Source organism: Panthera onca, chromosome A2 (assembly GCF_046562875.1).
Source record: "Panthera onca isolate mPanOnc1 chromosome A2, mPanOnc1 haplotype 2, whole genome shotgun sequence".
NCBI classification, from domain to species: domain Eukaryota; kingdom Metazoa; phylum Chordata; class Mammalia; order Carnivora; family Felidae; genus Panthera; species Panthera onca.
Window position 1 is genome coordinate 135,802,767 of NC_138340.1, and position 14,478 is coordinate 135,817,244.

General features: G+C 38.8%; 1 protein-coding gene across 5 annotated transcripts in view; it reads right to left on the reverse strand.

Moving 5' to 3' along the window:
* CTTNBP2 (cortactin binding protein 2) overlaps window positions 1-14,478 on the reverse strand; it is a 147,749-nt gene that overhangs the window by 68,261 nt on the left and 65,010 nt on the right. For 4 of the 5 annotated variants that reach the window (XM_078440131.2, XM_078440142.2, XM_078440145.2 and 1 more), the window contains exon 4: window positions 1,468-3,112. In XM_078440131.2, the coding sequence (XP_078296257.2) occupies window positions 1,468-3,112 (1,645 nt within the window). Of the gene's footprint in view, window positions 1-1,467; window positions 3,113-14,478 lie in introns of those variants that run through there. The other variant, XM_078440154.2, reaches the window with a different exon arrangement.

Sequence of the window (14,478 nt, forward strand, 5' to 3'; positions counted from 1 at the left end):
AATAATAGTGACATCAATTCTAAAGCAAATTTTCAAAAATATTTTAAGCAACAGTATCAATGAAGCAATATCACTTCTATTTATTCATGACTCATGCTGCTAAAATACCAAGCTCTTTGCACGTTATGATAGTTAATCCTAATAGCCACCCTACCCCATATGAGTAGCATAAGCTCCATATTAAGAATGAGAAAACTTGCTCAGTCCAAGAAAATCACCTAAACACACAGCCATAAATTGCAGAGTCTAGATTCTAATGCAGATCTGACTGACATCAAAGGCCATGCTGTTTCCAATTCCCAATTATGTACCAAAATACAAACAGCCTCTCAAGCAGCATACTTTCAAGGAGACAGCTTATAATTGGATAAGTGAGTCCTGGTATATTGCTCTCATTACCTAACAATTAGTAAGAACAGTGGTACCTATTTTTCTCATTCCCACTCCTCCTACCCTGAGTTTTAAATGCAACACTACCCAAACCTTCCTTCAATGCTTAAAGTTCCCACTCATTAGAACCAGTGGTCTCTGGTAGCCACTAAGATCCCACTTGAGAGACTTCTCTCAAGTTTCAACAGAACTTTGACACTACAACGTTATTTTAGAGCCGAATTTACTCAGTGAAGAACTAATCCAGTCACGTCAATAAAAAGCAATGCTTCCTCTAGCACCATATAACAAAAGGGGAAAATCCAGTTTTTTATCAGCTTCTTTGTGTAGGAGTCCCTGATTTAGTGACTTCATAAACCACATCTGCAATGAAAACCTTTTCTAATATAGCCCACATGCTAAGTTATCCATCTGTGTTCAAGGTTGGAAGACAACAGCTTGGAACAGAGTAAACAGCTTTGAAATAAACTAAACTTAGAACAGAGACTTAAAACATATATATTCTACTTTTGATGTTAAAAAGAGTATCAAACCGATATTAAAACTTAGAACACACCAGTTACAGAGTGAATCTAATCAATTGGATAATCCCCAAGATAGACTGTAGTATTAATAACCACTTGAAAGGATTTTTAACGTTATCTCACAAGGGATAGAATGGAACACAGATTGTCTAGTGATGACCCTCTAATATTAAAGTCTTGTGAGATAAATATTTGAAAAGAAGCAACAGCGTGTCTTTCTTCCCATGGAAAATGCTTTAGTATCTCTAAATTAATGGTCTCCATGTGCTCCAAACCCTTACTTTCAGATTATTTTAAAAAAAGAAAGCACTTAGCATAAAGGAACTGTAATTCATATAGCAAGATGAATCACCATACCCTGGAGCCTTTAAAGAAAAATACAACAACAACAACAACAAAAAAGAAAAAAGAAAAAGAAAAGAAAAGAGAATAGAAAGCAATAGAAAAAACTATCAAAAAAAAAAAAAGTTTCAAGGCAATGTGAAAGAAATTAAAGCAAGTGAGAAGACAGGCCACATTCTTAAAAAAGGGTATAATATTGCAATCCCTTTACCTGATGCTGTTACCAGGAGGCTGTCTGAGGCACCTGTTCTACAGGATGAGGCACTAACAGTGTTTATGGAAGAGCAAAAGGCAATGGTGGTGGGAATGACAAGGGAACTTTCTGAACATGCAGGTTGGTTCAGTCCAGGGGTTTCAGCAGGCCAGGCACCCACCTGAGACGTGGCCAGGGCTGAAACGGCACAGCCTGCCGGTGCCACAGTTAAATCTATGGATGGTTTTGGTGGCAGCTGAGGGGAAGATGATTTAGGGAGATTCTCCTCATTTATTACCCTGTTCCCTTGTGGCAAACTGGAAGGAGGCGAAGCCATAGTTTTGTTATCAACTTTGGCCCCTGCATTGGAGGCCCTGCTGCTATCCATAATAACCTTGAGTTGGGGGTGTGGTGGAGAAGGAGTTTGGGAGAGCCCTGGCTTTTTTGGAGGGATAGGAGGAGGGTTTCCTCTGTCAACTCGTGCTACACCAGGAGTCTTTAAACTGGTCCGACCGACCGGAGGACAGGTGCCACCGTCCCCTGTGGGGGCTGCTCCAGGCCTTGGGGGTGCTCCTGCTTGAGGGCTTGTAAATCTCGACAGTGCTTGGGTCACAGTATTCCGAGCTAGCTGTTTGGCCACTAGGTTGTCACGACTTGTAGGAGAGACATCTCTTGATGGAGGACTTTGGGTAGTGTTTCCATTTTGGTCTGGGTCATTAGCATTGCCCTGAAATCGAAATCTAGCTGCTTGGATTCGTGGATTGAGACCTGGATGCAAAGACGCATTGGCACACGGTGAATGTAAACTGTGCACAGGCGGTGCTTGTGAGTAGCTCTGGGGAGCTATGCCTGGCGTTTGCACGGTGGGAGGGGCAGTGCTATTGGGAAGTGGGGGTGTGCTACTGGCTGAGCCAGCGCTGGGTCCGTTTTCCTCAATTCTGTTTGCACTTGGAGGTGGGACAGTAGGCGGAGAGGAGCCAATCAAGTCACCATGGGAAGCCTGCCTGTCAATACCTGGTCTGCCCAGAGCGGCACCGGTGCACACATTTCCTTTCGTGTTGGCAGGAACTAGGGGGCTACCTGCAGAAGGCTTTACGGGCACAGTCAAAGGCAACTTCTTCATGTGGTCAGTGCTTTCTATCACCAGGTCTGTCTGGCAAGCAACAGACCTTGTCACAGGTCCTTCTGTTCCCACAGATATGGAGACCACGCGCCTATCTTTTGTCTTACGGGGCAGAGAGAGGCTTGGCTTGCTGTCATTTCCCCTTTTCAGTTGCTCAATCATTTTTTTCATCTTGTCTATCTCCTCTTTGAGGTCAGTGGTGTGTGCTTCTTCTCGGTGCAGCTTAGCACGAAGCTGTTCCCGTTCCGTGTCAAACTCGGAGAGCTGTTTTTCCATCTGAGCTTCCATCTCTGTGCTTCTTCGTTTCTCAGCAGACAGTTCCTCTTCTAAAGCACTTGTCTTTGTCTTTTCCTCTTCCAGTTTGGCCATCACCTCTTCTAACTTCTGGGCCTCCTCTATTACTTTGCCTGAGAGCTGTTTGCACTCCTTGACCAGCATCAGGACCACGTGCTTGTTCTTGCCCCGTTCCTCCTCCAGGCGGGCCGCCAGCTTCTGGTGCTCTTGCTCAACGGCTTGTAGCTGAAGCTTTTCCATCTCCAGCTGAAAGACATTCATAGGACAGCCCCGATTAATATGCAGAGAATTCTTTCAGCCAAAGAAGTGCTTCGTGTGAGAGTTTTATTAATTGTGTAACAACCGTGTGGTTTGGGTTAGCTAAAATGCCACAGTTCTAAGATGTGTTGTGATATGAAAGATAATATTTTAGATACTCATTAAATGAGAAAATAGATGCAAATGACTTAATGAATACATCTAAGTCACAGCAATAGAGAAGTTTTAAAAATCTATTGAACTACAGAAAAAGAACAGTAATCTGATACTTCAAATCACAACAGAGCTCAGAAAGTTCTGTTTTTGTAAAAATAGAACTCTGTAAGGGAACTGGTGTTGCTTTTTTTTTAAAGTTTAAATGCCTTAAGATTACTAATGAACCTTTAAGGTGCAGTATAAAGAAAAGTGCTGAAAACAGAACTGTAGTTAAATTCTATGCTTCTGTATTTGCTAAGTGTATTACTTTTTTTAACTGCAAGCTTATGATGGGCTGCTCTAGAAATCATACAAAATCATATATGAAAGTTCTTTGAAAACCTGCAAGAACTAAAGAAATATCTTACTAAAATTATAATCACTATCAATAAACCCAAAGTCTGGGTCTCCTTCAATCCCTCTTGCTCCCTTAGCTTCCACTACATTGGCCTCCCTGGTTCTTAAACACCATCCTGCCTCAGGATCTTTGACCTTGTGGTTCTCCTACCCAGAATGCCACCACACACCTTCATGCAGGGCTCCTGGGCTAAGGAGTTTGTGCACCACACAACGATGACCAGCTGGAGAGGTGAGCCAGAGCCAAAAACCAGCCCTTGTCTACTCACCCAATATCTGCCCAGACATCTGCCTGGAAAGAAGGGGCATCTTTTCCTTCACAAAAAGACCCTGTCTGCCCACCAAGCCACAGGCCCCTAGGATTCATGCTTTCCCCCCCAAAAAAACATTCTTCTAGTTTCAATGTAGAGAAGGAGCTTTTAAAATACTTTTGTATCTCCAGGTGTGGTTTTTTAATATGCACAAAAGCATGCAAGAGCACAGAAGTCTGACTTCTTTATTTCCTCCAGGCCTCTGCTCAACTATCACCTTTACAGTGAGGCCTCCTTCTCACTGCCTCACAGAAAACAATGGTCTCTTCCACCCTTGTGCTCATCATTCTTTGTTTAGCATCTACCTGCCCCCACTAGAATGTGAATCCATGAAGGCGGGACTATGTCGTCTTTGCTGCTGTGTTCCCAAGACCTGGCACACAGTGGTGCTTAATAAATTGTTGATTGGATGCATGAAATTAACGTAGTTCACAGAAACAAGAAAAGTTCTGCACCCTGATGGCCTTTCTGGGTACACAGGCCTTACAACCTCAGAGGAGCACTACTGTAACATGTCTGCACAGGTTTCTCACTTCTTTCCAGAATAGCATCTGCCATGAGGTGCTCATGAAGGACAAATCCCCGAGCTGGGTTGCAGCAGTCAGGCAGGTCCACATGCCTCACCTTCCCAGCTAGAGAAGCATTCCATTGGTAGTCCATTAAAGGGCCCTCAGATTCATAAAAGTTACAGATCTAACTGATAAAGACACAGAAAGGACTCCCCCCACTGACTACCAACCCCAGATGTTAAATATAAATATACTTTCATGAGATCCAGTAATTGTTTAAGTCAGTTTTTAGTCATCAGTAACAGAAGGAGATGCTCACAAGATCCAGCAGTTGTGAGAATGTGCTCCTGTTTCTCACCCTGCTGAGAAAATAAATCCATTACTTTCACAGTCAGCCAGGGAACCAAAAGGACAGAATGGCTCATTAGAGTCAAAGATTATTCATTTACTTTAGGATGATTCCTGCCTTGAAGAAATTGAATAGCATTGCATGGGTCCTATAAGTAGGTGATCAGGAATACAGATAATTCCCCCAGAATAATAAATGACAATTGTCTATATGCATACACTCTATTCTACTACATGAAATTTAAGGGGTGATTTCCTAAATAGGTAAGGTAAGACGTGGGGAAAATAATGCTGTCATTTACTGTATTTATATACATAGTTTTATTCATCTAGGTGCCTCACAGAAAATGTGACTTATAGTCAAAGCATATTTAATCCTTCTAAATACATCAAATAGTAAGTTTCTGTGGAAGGCATACACAAAGTTAGAACTATTAAGAAGGTTTTAAATTTTATATTAACCACTGCCCTAAATTCTTATGGCAATGTTGAAAAAGCAAAACCTAGCGGTCAATTTTCAGCTTATTTTAAAAATAAGTTCCATCATTTATCTTGGAAGCTGGAAAAAAAAAAGATGTAGAACTTTAAGAGCTACCTTCATTTTGCACAACAACTAAGTGGAGGCTAAATTAGTGATTTCTCTGATGTCATCTAATCAATCAGTGTCAGGATCATGGCACTCAGAGCCACTGTTCCAAGCTTTTCTCACCACATCATACATCTTGCCCACACTATTTCTTCACTAGGGATCATCACATTTTATTTTTGAAATAACTTACATCTCACACTTGGGAATCAAATTCAAGAAAGACTTCTAACAGATCAACTCAGCAAATCTCACATATTTATACAGAAAACTATACTACTACAAAAGCGCCCATGGGGTGCTTGGCTAGCTTAGTCAGTGGAGTGTGCAACTCTTGATCTTGGGGTCATGAGTTCAATCCCCACATTGGGTGTAGAGATTACTTAAAAATAAAATCTTAAAAAAAAAAAAGCACCCATAATTTTTTGTATCTTTGTCCTTCCACCACTCAGACCTTGTAAATCCTATCTCAGATGAACACAAGTCTTTTTTAATGTCACCATAGACAGCAGAGGAAGCCACATAATCAATGCACCTGCAAACATAGGGCTCCAGACGAGTTCTGAGCTCCAATCAATCACTCTTCCTAACTGTTTAGCCTCCTCTACCATTTACTTCAGGGAATTATTTAAACTTCTGCCACTCTCCCTAAAACTTCACCCAACAGCCACTCAACAAACTCTCAGTCTACCCTAACAGACTCTCTTATCAAAAAAAATCACTCACTTTACATTCTGTCTCATCTCTTAAGCATGTTTTTGTTTGTTTTTTAAAACCACACCAATATATTTCCTTCCCTTCACTCTAAGGGAGGATTTCCATCTGTTCAAGGACAGACTTTCTTCAACAATTAACTTCATTCTCTCCTGTCATCTGAGCCTTGCTCTATCAGTTATCACACTCTATAAATATTAAACATCTTCCTCTCTACTGGCTCCAATTGGTTTATAAACCATACATAAAATGTATGTATATTCCATATATAAAAAAATTTTTTTTATATTACAAAAAAAGTTCCTTGGTCATTTTGGCCCAGAGACAAAGTCTTTGTGCTTGCAAGAGTAAGTGATGATGTACTAAGGTCTGATCCCAAACACCTTAGCTGTGTCACTTTGGTAAATTCTCTCACCAGATCATTTCTATTTGGTTCCTTTATCTGCACAACAGAGCAATAATACGAGTTACCTTATTGGATTAAATGAGGCAATGCATATAAAGCATATGCCATTGTGCCTGGCATTAAAAAATGTTATGTTTTCAATTAATAATATAATAATTATTTGAGCTATTTAAAAGTATGCCATTTTTGCAGTGTTTTTCCTCTGAAAACACATTTCCAGGCAAACAATGATCTAGAGAATAGACCATATTCAGCATATGGATGGATTTTTTAGTAAGTTAGATAGCAGTTACAATTCAACAATTACAAAGTACATCAGAGAAAGTTTCACTACCAATAATGGTGACATAGCTTTTATTAGACTATCTCTTTGGCAGATAACAATTAAAATATTTGGAAAAAATATTTTAAAAAAGTAACTATTTGAAAGCTTTGGAGCGTAGTAAGTGGTAAAAACAGAAGAGGAGTACATTCTCCCATTTGAAAGGAGCCAACAGAACTGGATGAGGTTTGCCCTTGCATAGCTTTGCAAGTGAGGGCAGTTCCCTGTCCTGACAGCACTCGCAGCAGGAGCTCAAGCACAAGTACTCCCTATAGTGGCTCAAGGAGTCAAAATTGGAACTAGGGCTGCCACAATTAGCCCCAGCCGAATCCTAGGTTGACTCTTGATTTATACATTCATGGGGGAGACTCCACACTGAATGACAGAGGTGGCTGCTTAATGGCTGAGAGAACTGAACAAATATTTCAGCTATTGCCAGCTGTAAGGGAACAGTTTGGAGTCTGAATATAACCAGGTTAAGTGCTTACTAGAACAAAATACACTCTTCAGAAGATAACAGAATCCTGAACGTCTGCATCATGTTAATCAGGATGTCTAATATATAAAAAAATTACTAGACATGCAAAGTAATTTTTTTTAAGTGATCCACTGTCAAGAGAAACATATTCGAAAAACTGGGCCAAAGATGATCCATATTGGAATTAGCAGACTGGGAACTTAAAGGAGCCATTTTCAAAGAAAATATCATCACAATGATTGAACAAAGGAGGATCCTGGCATAGAAATGGAAACTAGGGGGAAAAAAAAGAAAAGAAAAGAAAAGAAAAGAAAAGAAAAGAAAAGAAAAGGAAAAAAGAACCAAATGGAAACCCTAGAAAAGGTATTAATCTAAAATGAAAAATGTTCACTGAATAGGCTTAATAGCAGACTTGAGTAGAATAAAAAGGACAGTGAATTTGAAAACAGAAAAGGAAGTATCCAATTTAAGAAATACAGAAAAAAATTCGTTAAATGAACAGCACCTCAGGGACCTGTAGGACAATATAATGTGGTCTAAATTCTACATAACTGGAATCGAAAATGGAGAGAGAGAATGAGGAAAACTATAGTAAAAGAAATAATGGACAAAAAAATTCACAAGTTTCGGGTGGAGGGCAAGTATCTAGGAAGCTCAGCAATCATACCTAGGCACATCATAGTAAAATTGCTGAAAACAAGGATAAGAAATAATCTTGAAAGCAGCCAAAGAAAAAAAAGACACATTACAAACACAGAAACTATAATACAAATGATGGCTAAATTATCTCTAAAATATATGAGGCAAAACCCGACAGAAATAAAAGGAAAAATAGATAAATCTATAATAATGACAATCTTCTCTCATAAAAAAAAATCTAGATTAAGAAAAATCTGCAACACTACAGATCTGAGTAACACCACAAACACACCCTTGGCTGACTTGCATTTGGAACACAATACCCCAATACTACAGAAGATACAGTCTTTTCAGATTCACTTGCTGAGCTATTAAAAACCACCAACAATTTACAAAAGGCTAAAATCTTATAGAATATGTCCTCTGACAACAGAACTGTATATAAATCACAATAAGATTAAGAACACCCCAAAATTCAAAAATAAAACATACTTCTAAGCAGTATAAAGCTTTAAGAAGAAAACACAAAGGAAGTCAGATCAGACTTTGGGCTGAATGAAAATAAAAACACAACATATCAAAATCTATGGAATGCAGTGAAAGGAGAGAATTTAAAACATTTAAAGCAGAGGATATCGAAATTTTATCTTTAACTGCACATATTAGAAGGGTCATCTCAAATAATTCACCTACGTTTCACCTTAAGAAACTCAAAGAAGTTAAGCCAATATAAAGTAAAAGGAAAGGAATGACAAAGGTAATAAATCAATTAAACAGGACACAAATGATGGAGAAATTAACAAAGCCAAACATTTTTTATCTAAAAGATCAATAATATTGTGAAACATTAAAAAAAAACAGATTGGGCTACACAGAAAACACAAATTATAAACAATAGGAATAAAAGAAGAAATATCACTACAGAAAGAATATTAAAAATAATGAATAACTATGTGTCAATAAATTCAACAAATCAAATTCCTCTGAAACACACAACTTTCAGGACATAAAATGGCATAGAAAATTGTAATGGCTTTTTATCTTTTAAAGAAATTGAATCCACAAATTGGGGTGCCTGGGTGCTCTGTCAGTTAAATGTCTGATTCTAGAGTTCAGTTCAGGTCATGATCTCACGGTGGTGAGATCAAGCCCCAAGTCAGACTCAGCACTGAGCATGGAGCCTGCTTAAGACTGGCTTCCCCCCTCTCCCTTTGCCCCTCCTCCACTGGCATGCACATATATATGTATTCACACTCAAAAAAATAAAAACAATAATAAAATTAAAAAATGAAGAAAAGAAAATTAATCCACAAATAAAAGTTTCCCCTAAAGAAAAGTCCTAGCTCATACGGCTTTACTAGTGATGTCTACTAAATATTAAAGACAGAAATAGTGTCAAACTTATACATATCCTTTAGAGAAAGGAAAATATTCTAATTCATATTGATTCCAGAATTACCTTAAAATCAAAACCAGTCAAGCATTTTTTTCCCAATTTATAGAAAAATGATCATTCATGAATACAGATGCAAAACTCCCTAGCAAAATACAGGCAAATTGAATCTAGCAATATATAAATAAGATTAGTAAGAGGTGACTCTCTGAAGTTTACCTCAGGAATGCAAGTTGTTCCAGTATTTGAAAATTAGTGTAATTCATCACCTTAAAAAGATAAAGAGAAAAACCATGACCACACCAACAGGTGCAGATAAACCATTCTACAAAATGCAAAACCTATTCATGATAAAAACCTCTCTACATAGAATAAAACCTCAATGACATAAAGGGCATCTGTAAAGAAGCACATCTAACATCATACTTAATGGTGAAACACAGACTGTATCCTCCCTGAGAAACAGAGAAAGCACTGAAGTCTCTTCTCACTACTTCTATTCAACACTGTACCATGGGGGGTTCTAGTCAGTGCAGTGATGGGGGTGCGGGAAGAACAAGGAAGGCAGGCCGGAAGATAGGCAACTTAGAAAGGAAGTAGTAAAATGGGCTCTATTCGCAGATGATGCGGTTGTTTACCTATAAAATCAGATATAATACACATAGCAACTGTGAAAACTAATAAGCAAGTTTCATAAGATGACAGGATATACTGTCAACATACAAAAATCAGTCAATACCTGTATCCTAGTGATAAATATTTGGAAAAAAAAATGTTTTAAAAAGGGTGATTTACAATGGCATCAAAAACATAAAATACTTAGGAATAATCTCAGCAAAAGACATTTAAGACCACTACACTGAAAGCTAAACGCTGCTTAAAGAAATTATAAAAAAACTTTAAAAATGGAGAAATATGCTATGATAATGGGTTGGAACACTCAATCTTCTTCATGTCCACTCTCAATAAATTAGTCTGCGGATTCAATAAAATTCTGGGGTGCCTGGGTGGTTCAGTCAGTTAAGCATCCAATTCTTGATTTCAGTTCAGGTCATGGTATCATGGTTATGAGATCAAGCCCCATGTCGGGCTCTGCACTGTGTGTGGAGCCTGCTTAAGATTCTCTCCCTCCCCTGCTTGCGTGCTCTCTCTCTCTCAAGAAATAAATATAAATTTAAAAAATTTAAAAAAAATTCAATTCCTGCAAACTTTTGGAAAAACCAACAAACTGATTTTAAGTTTGTATGAAAATAACCAAAACAATTTTGATAAAGAAAAACAAAGTTGATATTTCTTTGCCTGACTTATTTCACTTAGCAGAATACCTTCTAGATCCTTCCATGTATGCCATATGGTTTCGCTTACATGTAGCATCTAAAAAAAACAAGTGAACAAACAAAAAACAGAAACAAATACATAAATACAAAGAACAAACTATGGTCACCTGGGAGGGGAAGAGAAGGGTGGTAAAGGGATGAGGTGAAGAGGATTAAGAAGTACAAACTTCCAGTTAAATAAGTGACAGGAATGAAAGTATAGCATAGGGAACACAGTCAATAAGACTGTAATAATATTGTATGGTGACAGATGGTAGCTACATTTCTCATGGTAAGCACTGCATGGTGTATAGAATTGCCCAATCACTATGTTGTATGCCTGAAACTAATATGACGTTGTACGTCAACTATACTTTAATATTAAAAATTAAAGAAGCACCTGGGTGGCTCAGTTGGTTGAGTGTCCGACTTCAGCTCAAGTCATGATCTCACGGTTTGTGAGTTCAAGCCCCACGTTGGGCTCACTGCTGTCAGCGTGGAGCATGCTTTGGATCCTCTGTCCCACCCTCTCTGTCCCTCCCACACTTGTGTACTCTCTCTCAAAAATAAAACATTTTTTAAAAATTAAAAAAAAAATTGAGATGCTTTGAGTTCTTGCATTTAAGGCTTAATATTTTACTACAGTCATCATTTACCTGAAGGTCTAGTAAACAGATAAGATTAGTTGATGATGAAAAAGATCAGAAGAATATTCAGTGGATGCTTGAATTGGGGAAGGAACTTAGGGGAAGGTACTCCAGGAAACTTTCTCTGGTGATGGGAATATTTTCTATCCTATAAGGGGTCAGATTCCACAAGTGTATGCATTTTTAAAACTCATTAATTTGTACACTTACGATGTTCATGTAAGTGTTTTACTTCATGTAAATGTTTCCTTAAAGAACTGTAAACAATAGTGAATTCCAGGTTTGTATGTTTGCTTTTTATTGTATTATGGTTTAGCAATTCTGATACTACTCTGTGTGTTCTAGGTTCAAGTAAACAAGTAAATAAATTGAAGCATAATGGGAGCCAGGTTTCCCACTGAAGAGAAGTTAGTTTTAGTTCTTTTAAGAGAGAGAAAGAGAGGGCATGTGAGCAGGGGAGAGGCGCAGAGGGAGAAAGAATCCCAAGAAGACTCCACGCTCAGCATGGAGCCTGACACGGGGCTTGATCCCATGACCCCGAGGATCATGACCTGAGCTGAAATCAAGAGTCTGATGCTCAATCGACTGAGCCCCCTAGGCGTCCCAAGAGAGTTAATTTTAAATAGAGAAAGGAAAAGAACATCTTTATGGTTTTGGATTAGAACCAGAGGTGTCAATATCACTGTGAATTCATGGTTTGATAATAATAGACATATAAATAAAATATAAATATGTTTATAAAAACATATATTATGATAAATATATATAATTTCCTAGCTCTAGATTTGTTTTGTAAACACCAAGGAAACTAGCGTTCCTGGGGCTAAGAGCTGATTCCAGGGGTTGGGAGAGGAAAAATATGAGCCTGGAATATCTTGCTGCAAGAAAGTAAGGAAGTACTCAAAGAATGAGGGAAACATATCAAAAGAAGCCAGCTTAAAAGGGCTCTCACTGGCTCAATGTGGGACAGTTCTGAGCAGTGATTGAGGGGCTGTGGACTTAATGAGTTGGGTAGTGGTCTCTACCCAACTCAACCATATACTACTATAATTGTAAAGGAACCAGAGCCTCCTATATACACATGTTATAGAGTTCTAGCTGATTTTGTCATATTATTGTCTGAGTTGAATCTACTCACAACCACTTTCAAGTAGTGGCCAACTTCTGCATGAGCACACCAACCCCTTTTGCAAAACGCAGTGGATTGTGTGGAAGAGCTTAGAAGAGCTAAGACAGCTTCACTGGTAGTGAGGAAGTGGGTGGTTGCTCCAGGAATAGCACCCAGACTGGAAGCCATGAATGAAGAAGCACCAAACAACTGTTTTTACAGAATGAAAGGGAAAACTATGTAGGTGGGAGCAGAGCAGTAATGTAAAGTCAATTTGTTCTAATTCCAAGTAGAAAACAGAGAGGAAAGCAATTATGGTCATTTGTAAAATAAGAAAGTAGAGTGCATGTTTGTTACAACCACAAAATACTCTTACGACATTTAACTATATTCCTCATTGGGCCCCCAAATCATTCAATGTTCACTGCATCCTTGTCCCCTTCTCCACCTGGTCACCTCCACCCATCTGCCCAATCCTGGTCAACAAATACGTAACAATAAGATACATTACAAGATTGTTTTTCTTCATAGGAGCTGTAGTTACCAGTCAGCAGTTTGGGCTCTGCAGTTCTCATCTGCCCATTCCTTTTGATCTAGAGTCTCAAGAGAGGGAGGGTAAGACATGGATCAAGTTAATTACCTTCTCTTCTAAATCTCTGCTCAGAACCACAGGCCTCAGTCTCCAGTTTCCCCCACTGCCCCACCCCTGCTTAATACTCACTCTGCAATGCTCCTGGGGAGTCAAAATCAATTATACAAAAAAAGATTCATGAGGCACCTGGGTGACTCAATTGATTAAGTGTCCAACTTTGGCTCAAGTCATGACCTCATGGTTCACGAGTTCAAGCTCCATGTCAGGCTCTGTGCTGACAGCACAGAACCGGGAGCCTGCTTCAGATTCTGTGTCTCCCTCTTTCGGCCCCTCCCATGCTCGAACTCTGTCTCTCACTCTCAAAAATAAATAAATATTAAAAAAAATTTTTCTTTAAAATAAAAAAAACTCATGAATGAACTAAAAATTCATGTACAAAACATGCTAAATATTCTTCCTAAAAAATATTATTTAGATGATTATCATGTTATTCTTGAAAGTCTAGAAAGCACCTTGAAATTAAATTGTATTTCCATTGTAAAAAGTGACGATTTTAGGGAAAAGATATTTGCAAATGACATATCAGACAAAGGGCTAGTATCCAAAATCTATAAAGAGCTCACCAAACTCCACACCCGAAAAACAAATAACCCAGTGAAGAAATGGGCAGAAGACATGAATAGACACTTCTCTAAAGAAGACATCCGGATGGCCAACAGGCACATGAAAAGATGTTCAACGTCACTCCTCATCAGGGAAATACAAATCAAAACCACACTCAGATATCACCTCACGCCAGTCAGAGTGGCCAAAATGAACAAATCAGGAGACTATAGATACTGGTGAGGATGTGGAGAAACGGGAACCCTCTTGCACTGTTGGTGGGAATGCAAATTGGTGCAGCCACTCTGGAAAACAGTGTGAAGGTTCCTCAAAAAATTAAAAATAGATCTACCCTATGACCCAGCAATAGCACTGCTAGGAATTTACCCAAGGGATACAGGAGTGCTGAGGCATAGGGGCACTTGTACCCCAATGTTTATAGCAGCACTCTCAACAATAGCCAAATTATGGAAAGAGCCTAAATGTCTATCAACTGATGAATGGATAAAGAAATTGTGGTTTATATACACAATGGAGTACTACGTGGCAATGAGAAAGAATGAAATATGGCCCTTTGTAGCAACGTGGTTGGAACTGGAGAGTGTTATGCTAAGTGAAATAAGCCATACAGAGAAAGACAGATACCATATGTTTTCACTCTTATGTGGATCCTGAGAAACTTAACAGAAACCCATGGGGGAGGGGAAGGAAAAAAAAAAAGAGGTTAGAGTGGGAGAGAGCCAAGGCATAAGAGACTCTTAAAAACTGAGAACTGGGGGCGCCTGGGTGGCGCAGTCGGTTAAGCGTCCGACTTCAGCCAGGTCACGATC